The sequence below is a fragment of the Schistocerca serialis genome, chromosome 5 (assembly GCF_023864345.2).
Source record: "Schistocerca serialis cubense isolate TAMUIC-IGC-003099 chromosome 5, iqSchSeri2.2, whole genome shotgun sequence".
Taxonomy (NCBI): Eukaryota; Metazoa; Arthropoda; class Insecta; order Orthoptera; family Acrididae; genus Schistocerca; species Schistocerca serialis.
Genome location: NC_064642.1, coordinates 660,121,224 through 660,133,641, shown reverse-complemented (window position 1 = coordinate 660,133,641; position 12,418 = coordinate 660,121,224). Strand labels below are relative to the sequence as shown.

At 40.3% G+C, this 12,418-nt stretch overlaps 1 protein-coding gene across 1 annotated transcript in view; it reads right to left on the bottom strand.

Moving 5' to 3' along the window:
• The window catches only part of LOC126482161 (nephrin-like), a 668,749-nt gene that overhangs the window by 163,420 nt on the left and 492,911 nt on the right, over nt 1-12,418 (bottom strand). The window contains exon 9 of the mRNA XM_050106138.1: nt 4,709-4,853. Coding sequence (XP_049962095.1) covers nt 4,709-4,853 — 145 coding nt within the window. The remainder of the gene's footprint in view (nt 1-4,708; nt 4,854-12,418) is intronic.

The window sequence follows — 12,418 nt, the reverse complement described above, 5'->3', positions numbered from 1 at the left end:
AGTAATTAAACTAACGTAAGATACCAGATTTACTTTAAAACGTCTCTTGTATGTCACTTTCTTCACTACCTATCTGTTCGGTACAAAATTTACAGCTGATTTTAAATTAACTTTCCCGTGACCTAGATACTTGTTATTTAAAAATAGCTCAGAACAGGGTGATTGTGTAATAAAGAAGAGGTGGGGTTGAAAACAGTTTAACAAAGAAGCATAACACAGAAGACCGCCTGTCCAATTGGAGTTTGTCTACGATGACTGCTTGACAGATAATGTCAAAGCCCCCACCGGAGCAAAGTGCCTAATTACCTGTTGCAGAAGTCATGTGCAACAACTATTCGATTTATATGTGCACCTGAGTAAGGCCTGAAGCGGTTTCTACGTAGGTGAAAACACATATCAGCTGCAACCTGAGAAAAAGTTACTGTGGAAATATAGCTCCCTAGAACCCGTACAACTGAGGTTAAGGGTGACAGGAGGGAACATAAAAACATAACTCAGGGACACTTGGAGCAATTTAGAACCAAACGTGACATATAAATGACTTACTTTACTATGTTTTTACTAACCAGCTCTGTTGTTTGTCTGTTTAGCCGTTTGGCAGAAATTGCGTAAATTATCTTAAACAACCTACTAATGTACTCGCTTTCTTGTTGGTGTGTAGTAGAGAGTAATTCTGGTATCCAAGGTTATCGGGTGTCCACCCGATCGTCGAAGTTCCACGATATTTCGGCGAATAACCGTTCCGCCATCATCAGGTGGTGCTGATGGAATGATCTGTCTGCGCTGTGTCCGTGGCATTTATGCCCGCTGGGTCCCGAGTCGTACCCCCGCGCGGGCGGCCGGCGGGGCGCCGCGTGGTGGGATGGGTGGGGGTAGATGCAGCCACGTCCGGTGGTAGGCGCAGTTCATCTCCGTCCGCCGTGGCGGAAGGATCTCGCGTCCGCTGGCGCCGTAGCTCCTTGATGGTGTTTAATAATGGTTTCCAGGCCTTGCTAAGTTGAAACCCGGTGTCCCTGTTAATGAGGTTATCTGTTACGCGAATTTCTATAGTCTCTGTGGTGTCACCGCCAGACACCACACTTGCTAGGTGGCAGCTTTAAATCGGCCGCGGTCCATTAGTACATGTCGGACCCGCGTGTCGCCACTTTCAGTGATAGCAGACCGAGCGCCACCACACGGCAGGTCTCGAGAGACTTACTAGCACTCGCCCCAGTTGTACGGACGACTTAGCTAGCGATGCAACACTGACGAAGCCTCGTTTATTTGCAGAGAAGATAGTTAGAATAGCCTTCAGCTAAGTCAATGGCTACGACCTAGCAAGGCGCCATAGCAATTGATAGTTATCGTATGAAGCATGTCGCATCAAGAACGATGTATACAAATGATGGATTAAGTTAAGTATTCCAGAAGCTACGTACTTTTCTTTATAGCATTCATTACGTATCCTGTTTCAGACCTCACGCCATCCTGCGTGAGTTTAAGCGCGTGCCTTTCGGTTACCCGTCACTGTGGACTGGCTGTCTTGTCAGTCCACAACAGTCTCCTTGTAGATACTGTCCCAGTAGGCACTTGTGGCCGTCAGGATTTTTGTCTCTTCGAATTTCGCTGTGTGTCCACATAAGTGATGAAAAGCCATACAATATTACTGACAAGGTAGAAGTAACCTACAGACCTGTAAAAGGAGGTTTAAAGAACTGATTTTGGAATGCGAGAAAGTGTGTTCGAACAGTAAACATTTGATGAAAAATGAAGGAAAATCTTTCAGTTTTAAGGTCAAAGTAAAGATATATTACGAGAATTTTGAAAAGAAGTATATTATGAGCACAGTATCTAATTAAAATCCAGTAAAAGTGTGACATCCTGAATCCCAGTCAGTAAAAGGCATATGTAATGTGGATCACGTTAAAAAGAAAAAAAACCTCTGTAATTAGGGAAAACCAGTTTCGCTATGACCAGCAGGAATACCCGGTACAGAAAGAAGCACTTCCTTTAAGAATAAATGGAGGGTGATTAAGGAACCAAATATTAAATGGGTTTGAATGTGTACTGTAGAAAGGACAGACATACGGAAGAGACAATTAATGTAAAGAAATGGTGCATAGTTTATTTTATCAAATGTTTGTCAATATACACGAGGTCGCCGAAGTTGAATGACGTTTTAGGTAAGGAAGCAGGTGGAAGACAACTACTGATGTGACATTTAAACTGAGTGGACATACGTCCGGTTCTAACGGCCTCTCAGAGGATGACGTTCAGATGTGAATACCAACAAGCAGAGGAATGCTAAGATGATATAACCAGGGACTCGCCATTGTACAGGGTGTTTGTATACAGAAACTCGAAACAGTAGTACTGTCAAATGATGTTTATAAACATATATTCTAAGAAAGTTTTATAACATTTCCTGCTTTCTTATGAAATACGAGTCGTGGTTTTTTTTAAGTAAGTACCATTCTGAAATAAAAAAGTATACTTTTATTAGCAGTACTTTAATCTACTTTTCTACATCATTCCCAGCAATATCCACCGTGTTTGCGTTTTGAGTGAGTATCTGAAATACCCCCTCCAATCGGGAATCCCACTGACTGTGAAATACGCTCTGCGATTCATTTCCTTAGCGCTAAAAGCGTGAAGCGGCTGAAATCCATCGTCACATTAGTGAAGTGCACGACGAAACCAATATGACGTATGGGATGATCCGGAAATGGGCGAGAGCGTTTAAAGATGGCTGTGCAAATGTGCATGATAGGAACAGAGTGGGCAACCTTCAGTCATTACTGATAATTTGATGCAGAAAGTTGACGAAACAGTTAGAGAAATTTCAGGAGTGGGATGAAATAAGCAAGCCTGCAAGCCTTGAGAGTCACTCTTGTTTGGCAATGAATGCGGAGGGAAACCAAAAGCGTTCTGATGTGAAACTCAGAACTTCTTTGTTACTAATTTTTTATGTTTGAAAAAAAACGCTTCGTTATATCATTCATGGACTTATTTCAAGGAAACTGGGTATCTGTATGTTCACTTATAATCAGAGATAGGCAGCTTAGATCTTCTGACAAACACAACGCACAACGAGAACTTCTTCAGGGATAACATCTACAAGTGACTGATAGAAAAGCGGTTAAAGGAAATCTTACCCGCTGACCTGTCAAGATAAACCATGAAAGGATTAGTTCAACTAGGTCAGTTTCGAATGTGAACGTATGGCCAGCTATACTATACGTCACTTTCTACGGAATCTTGGATAAAATGAGAAACTTTTAAATTTGTTTAGTACAGCGAGGGTATTTTGCATAGTGAGGAAAATAGAAGAGGCTGTACAAGAGTCAAGAGGGGCCAGTGTAATTGGAAGACAAAGTACGGCGTGCAAGGATTAAAACGGAAGTAAGAGAAGGGCGCAGTCTCTCGCCTCTATTGTTCAATCTATACATCGAACAAGCAATCGTGGAAATAAAAGAAACGTTCAACAGTGGGAATAAAATTCAGTGTGAGAGGATATCAATTATCAGTGTTATTAATGTGTTACAATACTTTATATATTTTGTCCTTAAGTTTTGCAGAGCAGTGTATTCATATGTAGACGTAATTGTAGAGTGGATATCAATAACGGGCTAAGTGCCAAAAGACTGATTCCGAGATATTCAGATTTTTTACCAAAATTGTTTTAAGAAAAAAACCCTCAACAATATTTTTTTTAATTTTAGTTTTTTACGCTCTCTTCTTTTTATCAGTGACATGAATGTTTTATTCTGGAAAATGCATAATGAGCTAAATGCCGTACAGGTATCGACAAAAACGAGGTAAGCACCAGTGAAAGAAATTTCAAGCATTAATCACTTTCGTTAATAATAAACATTTTACAGACATGTTTTACAGATACACTTTCCTGCGATTAAATTATTTTTCATCCTTCTTTTAATTTTGTACACCACAAAGCAATTTTAAGTGATTAAGTGTTCAAACAATGTTCTTTTAGCTACATTCAAGTACAGCATTGTCTGTTACGAATCCCTTTTCGATTCAAGTGACAAGCAACTTTTGCGTTGGTGTAACGGTAAAACATAGTTCTTTATTATGTCAGTGGTAGTCCCCGCTTGAAAATCTCCAGTTTTCAAGTTCGTTAAACATTGTTCTCATCTTGACGACACTAGGTGCATTTTTTTCACTTGAATGCAATTACATTTGTAAATATTTATTTTCATTGTGTTAATATGTGCATAGGCTGTTTGTTCAGAACAAAAAAGTTCTCATGCAGGAGTTAGTGGCCACAAATGAATTGTTAGGTGTCGTGTTCTGCATAAATTTAGAAGGTTATTAGTTACTTCAAGTTAATCCAACCTCTTACGTTTTCCACTACGGGAAATATCTCTGTCACACGCTGGAAACAGTTACAAAGCTTTGCGGCAATTAGCCCGCTTTAGCCTCACCAAATAGGCCGGCACGTACCGCTAATGTTATCTTTCGGCCCTTATATGCACTACTAGAAATGATTACTGCTCACATTTCAGGTTATTGGCAGCGGCACTTAACTTGGTTTTTCGTGTCTAACAAAAAAAAAAATACTTTTTTTGTCACTTAGGCCGTTGTTGATTCCCACCTTGCAATGGTACAGTGATCCTTACATCTGTATTTCGCACAAACTGCCTCATTTAAACACATGGGAAACGAAATTTAGTTGAGGAAAGTGCAGAGACAATGCGAGGTGACTCACAGAAGATGTTGAGGCGCCAGGAGTCCTCCTCAACGGCGGCCGGCAGCTGCGGGTTCTCGGCGCGGCAGGTGAGCATCTTGTCGTGGTCAGCCGGCGCCGGCGTCAGCTGCAGCCGGGAGATGGTCTCGTTGCCGTCGGACGTCACCTGCAACGACAGCACAACGTAACTCACAGGGCCGTGTTGTGGCCTGGGTCGTGCTCACGGCAAGGGGATACGACATCTGGGGAAGCCTTACACATTCCCTACTTTATTTTATGGTGTCTTACTAATACTTTTGCCGATGTGCGATAATTTCAAATGACGTTGTTGTGATCTTCTGTTTGAACAATAAAGCAGCTGTACAAGCTAGTCCATCCTGTACAAGACACTTTGCCTCTGTGTGACTGCTGAAACTTAGATCCATCCGAACCTGCTTTCTGTGATCAAGAATTCGCCATTCTTTCCAGTTTTACCATCCCTACTCCGCACATACACACACTGCCTTCCATACCAAACTTACGTTTACTTGATGCCTCGTGGTGTGCTCTGTCAACCGAATTCTGCTTTAAAAATTCCCAAACAATACTAGATGACAATAGTTTTGTGTATGATATGTATGATCTCTACGTGAAGCAAATATCTTAGCTACTTGTTACAGGAGATTAAAAAACCTAATGTATCAATTAAGTATCTAAAGAAAACCATTTTGTTCCTACAGCCTGTTCAGAAAAATTGAAGTACCGACAAACGTGATCTAAAAGAATTGATGGAAAACTCTGACACTTTACTGAGGCATTTCTTATCATAACATCTTTTATTTCGATGTAGCAAATCGAAATGCTTTAAGTAGGATGAAATTATTTTACATGTACTATGAAAAGTGTCGAATTAGGTGGGAACTGTTAGATGCAACCCGAGATAAAGTTGTTAAGTAACTGATGACACTAATTTCGATAATATGAGGTAATTCATTAGTTCATAGCATCGTATGGTAACACGATTTATATGTCATAGACTCTCATAGTCTGTATTCTCAGTAACTCACTCTTTACCCTACCTTTCTATTCACAACAAATCCTACTACCGTTACACCATTTTCTGCATCTGTTGATATAACCCTATACTCATCTGATCAGAAATTCTTGTCTTTTCTATTTCACTTCATTTACTCCCACTTCTTCTATATTTAGACTTGACATTTCACTTTTGAGAATTTCCTACTTCCCTTCCACGTTCAAACCCTCCCGACTCATAGAACGTTATCCTTTCGTTAGTTATTCAGTCTTTTCCTTATGTTCATCCCCCATTGGGAGTCGATTCCCAAGACTCAAACGTGGGCTAGTCTGTCACCTTTTCTGGATGAAGATATCATCAACACCATTTTCAGTACTGGGTATCACTACTAGTCACTTCCTTTCGTGTTCCACCCGCACACAGAACAGGAGAAGTCACTGTACGAGTCATCATATCTCACATTTTATCTCGAGGTCCATGCGCGAAGTTGACCTTAGTACAGTCGATCTACAGTGATCGAACCTATCGGTAACAAATCTATCAGCGCGGCTCTGAATAGCTTCGATGTCTTCCTTTACTCTGACTTTGTGGGGACCCCGAACACTCGAGCAGTACTCAATAACGAGTTGCCCTATCGTCCTATACGCCGTGTAACAAAACAGGTGAAACTGCGTACCTAAAACGGAGTTATCCACAAATGCATAAAGTTATTAGCCTATGCCTGGGTAATTTATACTGATATTAACTTTCTTGTTTATTTAATAATAACTATATGTATTAACAACTGAAGAGGAATTTGATTAATGTAATGCGAAACGGGCAAGAAAGAACAAAGTAGTTGTTTTGACGAGCGATTGCTATTCCCGTTCGTACAACATGTTGAAATAAAAGTAATTGTGCGAAGCAAATATAATAGAGTGCGATAGAAACAATAGTGTTCAGAATTGTGTAATGTGTTTCGTAGACGTATATGAATATCATGAAGAGTATTTGTAAACGAGTGATAATTTGACTACAGAATTGTGTCACGTGACAGAACGCTGGACAGAGATGCAAGGCAGATAGTCGCGATCTTTTTGCCAAAGGGAGCCGTGTTGGTAAGGTTGGCTGGAACAGTCTGTGGTCCGCAAGCGTTTGGATTTCGGGGTAGCAATATGCCTATAGCATTATTCGGAAGTTAGTCTTCGGTTTGTCAGCTTCCGAGTTGAGAATTTGAACTGTGAACGTAGTGCAACTTACAGCGACCGTGATGTAGTAAACTGTTTATTCGCTTGCAACTGCTGTGTTAGAAGTACTCCTTTCAGATGCTGGTTGTACCATTGTGTATATTATGTGTAGGACCCCATTCACAGCAAAGCAATTTTCTCTTAATAAAGCAACAGTATAATTCAAGCGAGTGCTAAACGTACATTAATAGCCAGAAGGATTATAGCCCTCATTCGCGACTTCATTACTCAATTTACTTTTGTCTTGTGTATCATTACTTCCATAACAGATCTCTCAGGCCACCTGAATAATCGTTATTCGCTTATTTAACAGCATAAAGCAACGGCGTGCAACGAAACCCCTGTGCATGCCAGCCTTTTAACAGCTTCTGCACTCTCCCGCTGCTGGATTAGTAGCAGAAGAAGATACCGCTAATCGAAAGTAGAGTTGCTGTCGTCTCCTCTATAGATGAGTTATACTTCACCAAAATTCTCCTCCACCCTCACAAAAAGATTCTTCCTGATTATCTACCAGACGTGCTCACTCCATTTAACATCGCTTCGCAAAGTTACGCATCGATATTTAATCTATGTGACTGTGTCAAGCAGCACATTATTCGTACTGTATTCGTCCATTAAAGGATTGTATCTCCTAAATTTCCTTTCATTTCTCTGGTTTTGGAACAAGCTGCTATTCACCACGCCACCTAAAAACTTTGTCTAAGTCACCCTACAGTCTCTCAAGCACGACACCTTCTCGTGCATAGCAGCGTCATCAGCAAACAGCCGTAAATTACTGTTTACCATTGCCGCTAGATCATTTATGTGTATAAAGAAAAAGAGGGATCTCATCACAATTCTGCGTTGCACTCCTGATGGCACCCTTGTCTCTGTTGAACATAGAACTATTGCTTAAGAAGTCATCGAGACACTAACATGTCTGGGAACATATTTCGCGTGCTCAGACCTTCATCAGCAGTCGGCAGTGGGTCACGGAAATCTAGGAATATGGAATCTGCCTGTTAACCTTTCTAACAACACCACCACTTGCAAAGTAGGTTAGAAATAAGATTAATAATGTTGCTCACTCAGCATGTGTTCGCTTTATCCTGCAGCAACAAAGCTATTGACTGTGGATGGTATCATCAGAATGTAAATAATGAAGTCACTGTAAAAAGTCATTAATTATGGCACATATCTTGAATGGATTCCCACGTAGATTTTGTCGAAGTTGTTATGGTTCATCTTGTTGATTCTAGGGTGATTCCACTTTGACTGCTAGAAGGCCCAGATCTGTATTTTAGCAATATTTGAAGACCTAACAAATGCGTTTTTCAGGAAATTCTTAATGACCAAACAATCCCAGATCAGAACAATGGTATGGTAGAAATAATTATTTATTTGGTGATCACGATTCACATTTTTATTAAACTTCTTCTAAATTCACATATACTTCTTCTTATTGTCACATCATCAAGAAAACAGTTTTGTACCAACCTTCATATATGTAATTTCCACTTTAACCAAACACAAGACTTGACTGTTATTTTACAAAGCGAAATAACAACTTAACTTCTGCAAAGTGAAACAAAGACTGCTCTGTGTGCATTCGTGCCAAAACGGTTACAAGTAAGTCAAAGATTATGACAGTCTCACAGAAATGATTACACACAAGAACCCAATTGCTGTAATATATCGATACATAGGAGTACCTATACGTTAATAAAACCTAATGTGAATACTGTCACAAAAATATGTCTGTTACTTCGCAGAAAAGTAGTACGATATTACTGGTATCGAGAACTGGGGTTGGAGTGCTGTAATGGTTGCGTAAATGAAGAACCATTACACCTTCTACCCATAGTTTATAGGATATCTTGTGATACACAAGCAAGCTAGTACCGCACGAGTGACGCTTCCTAAATCCGTGCTGATTTGTGGGAATTAGCTTTTCTGTTGAGGAAATTTCTTATATTCGTTATCAGAATGTGTTCAAGCATTATCCAGCAAACCGATGTTAAGGACGTTTGTCTGTAATGTAGTTGGTCCGTTGTTTTGCCCTTTTGGATACAGGAGGCATCAACGCTTTTTTCCAGTCGCTTGGGACTTTGCACTGGTCGAAACATTCGCGAAAAAAACAAGCTACGTACGGGGCCAATGCCACAGAGTACTTCCTGTAAAACCGAAGTGGGGTTCCATCGGGGTATGGCGCCCTGTTTTTTTTCAACTCTTTGAGTTGCTTTCGCATGCCAAAGATGACTATTTCTACGTAGGTCCTTCATGAAGGAGTCTGTTGCTGCACCAGGGTGGTCAACGAGTGACTATATAGAAGGCGATTTCAGCGATTTTTCGTACGACCAGAATTGATCAGATTCTCAGCAAGATCTTTCGCTAAGATATGACAGTGGAACTTGTATGCTTTGCGCATTGAGCGTCTTACGCACGCATAAACTTCTATTAACGTTTGCCTGCCGACATTTGTGCATTCTTATCTGACTCTACAGTACAACGAAATCTGTTCCCTCATCATCTGTCGAACGTGTTTAGTAAACCACCGGGGGTCTTTTCCATACTTAATCCACTTACTGGAAACATATGTTTCCATAGTGCGATTGACGACCGGTTTAACATTTGCCAACAATTTCTGTTCGTCCGTCGTACTGGAACTAAACGATGTCTGTTTATTGTCTGAATGACATTCTAATAATTATTTCTCTGAGATCTTTATGCATAAATACTCTCCTGGCCTAAATTTATATACTTCAGCAACCATCGTCGCTTTGTTGATAGCGTGATCGCTAATACCTGTCTCTATTACAAAACTGTCGAAAAGATTGGTACTACCTACACCGAATCCATAGATGTCCTAGCCCGTACTCAGTAAAGTCACCTCCAACCAACACTGCATGACCTGGGTGTTTTTACATTACCGAGCCTAGACTTTCTCTGAATGATTCTAAAAGTGTTACGGCGGAATCAAGTTGCCAGTAAAAACAACAGATAATGAATGTAAGTTCAGCTAAAGCCTCCTAATTGTGTTCAGATAAATTCACAATCAGACCCAATTTAGATTTTGGTATAAGATGTAAGTCAGCTGGGGAAATTGAAAATTTCACTCTAACCCCGGTCTCGTGCATCCTAGGCAGATTATGTAACCACTTCGGTATCGCAACTGCACAGACTATTCTAGCACGCGTACCGTGAGACCCATATTCGCAACTTATCCACACACTTCTAAAGTAGTGCCATTGTCCGTTAACCTCATTACTCGCAGCATTTTGCCGATTCCAGTAAGACTACAAGCCTGTTGTGCTTCGGGACTGAAGAGATCATTGGCCGTCCTCGTCTTAAGGGGCTCCGGAAAGGCTCAAAATCATGAAAAGTTCAATTTTTACTTTTTTGCGTTTCCTGAATCTGCAGACTATTACCTTTTAATAGATATATAATTTATTCAATTCCGAAGACTACAACCATTTTTAAATTTTTTTTAAAAATGTGTTCTACATGGGCGTGACCCACTGTGGCGCTGTTAAACTGCTGCCAAATGGTGTTATTATTAACGTCCGTGTTCATCAGGTACATTTTAGTGATGTGAGATAAAGTATGTGTTGTGGCTAACCTGTGATGGTTCAATATATATCGCTGGTGTGATTGTCGATTGTTTCATGTTTATTTACTCTGTCGTTATCTCGAAAATATTCGTAATTAATTCTGTTTCTTGAGTCTCTGTTGAAATTCCACCGTTCTGACGCGTGTGATAAAGTGCGATATGTTAATTACCTTGGTGACGGTGATTCTAAAAGTTTCAAACATGTTCAAGGACTGAAGCCCTATGGTGATGATGTTGTACTGCAGAAATTTGGGTGTATTGGACACGTACAGAAGCGAATGGGAACAAGACTTCGGCGACTGAAAGCTTCGTACAAAAAACAAAAACTCAGTGATGGTAAAGGGTTGGATGGGAAGGGAAGGTTAACTGACAGTGTAATTGACAAAATACAGAACTATTATGGAATGGCTATTAGGCAAAATACACAAAGTGTCGACGAAATGAAGAAGGCTGTCTGGGCTCTTTTTTTTTCACACTTCTTCAACCGATGAAAATCCCCAACATAGCTTGTGTCCCAAAGAAGAAGACAGTTGGTGTAAATATAACAAAGGATTGCTAACTGGTGAAGTGTACACTCATAAGCATAGTCTGCCTCATGCAATAATGGAGGTGATAAAACCTGTTTTCAGAGACTTGGCAGCACCTGAACTGTTGAAAAAGTGTATTCACGGAAAAACTCAAAACCCCAATGAAAGTGTAAATAGTGTTATATGGTCGAGAATCCCCAAGACTGTATTTGTTGGAATAGAAACGCTTCACTTTGGTGTGTATGATGCTGTTGCGACTTTCAATGATGGCAACATTGTAAGGTGCAAGGTATTTAGAAATATGGGAATGAAGATAGGTTCTAACATGGTACGAGCGATGCTTGCTTTAGACAAGGAACGCCTTCGGGCTGCAGACGGGGCTGTAAAGAGTCTAGAAATACAAGCAAGAGTAAACAGCAGGAGGAACAAGAGGAAGCTGGAGGAGGAGTTTGCAGAAGATGAAGATAATCCATCTTATGGACCTGGAATGCACTAAAAAGTTAATCCAATCTTTGTCGCTAGATTCCCAAAACTTTTATTTTCTCATACTAATTACATGTTTTCTAAGGATCTTCCAAACATATTTGTTTCAAACTTTCAGTAAATGTTACACAGTACCTTCTGCATAATTTAACACAGCCTTTTTTCAAAAAACTGTATATTTTTGAATATATAAATAAAAAATTGCAAAAAAAGTGTTGTGAATTTTCATTACAATTGAAAAAAAATCATCTTTAATAACTGAACTAAAATTTTGTAAAATCCCTGTGTTAAGTTGTAGCCCATATTCCAATAAATAATCTGTAAAAAGTTCAACTTCCTACCTCAAATACTTTGTGAGGAAAGATGTAATTTATAAGCGTTATTTTAACATTGCAAGTATAGGGCGTTCCGGAGCCCCTTAATTATGTATATGTGGTATCTGTTCATCCGAACATGTCCGAAAGAACAGACATGTGGCACATATGTATATAAATATTTCGCAGCGTTCTCCTTCGTATTTCAACCAGTTCTCGCTACGTTCAGAGGATAATTTGAGTGCGACATCCGACCCGGAGGACGGTAAATGTGGCCGCCTTTAAACTAAGGCTACGGCGAATGAGGAACTTTACTTGCTGGCTGAAATCATCTTGACCGAATTTCCCATCCCCCCCCCCCCGTCCAGCCAATCACCTCCCGTCTTTTTCCCTCTCCCACTGCTCGACCTGTACCTAGAAACGGTGCGCCTGTTTTATCAACAAACAGCGCACTGCGGCAACGTAAACATCAAGAAGCTGAGGCACAACAGCACCGAGGTATCTACGTTGGTTCGACTAATTGCATGGGAAAACTGGCACAGCAATGCAGAATTTTTAAAAAGAAAAAAATGCACCA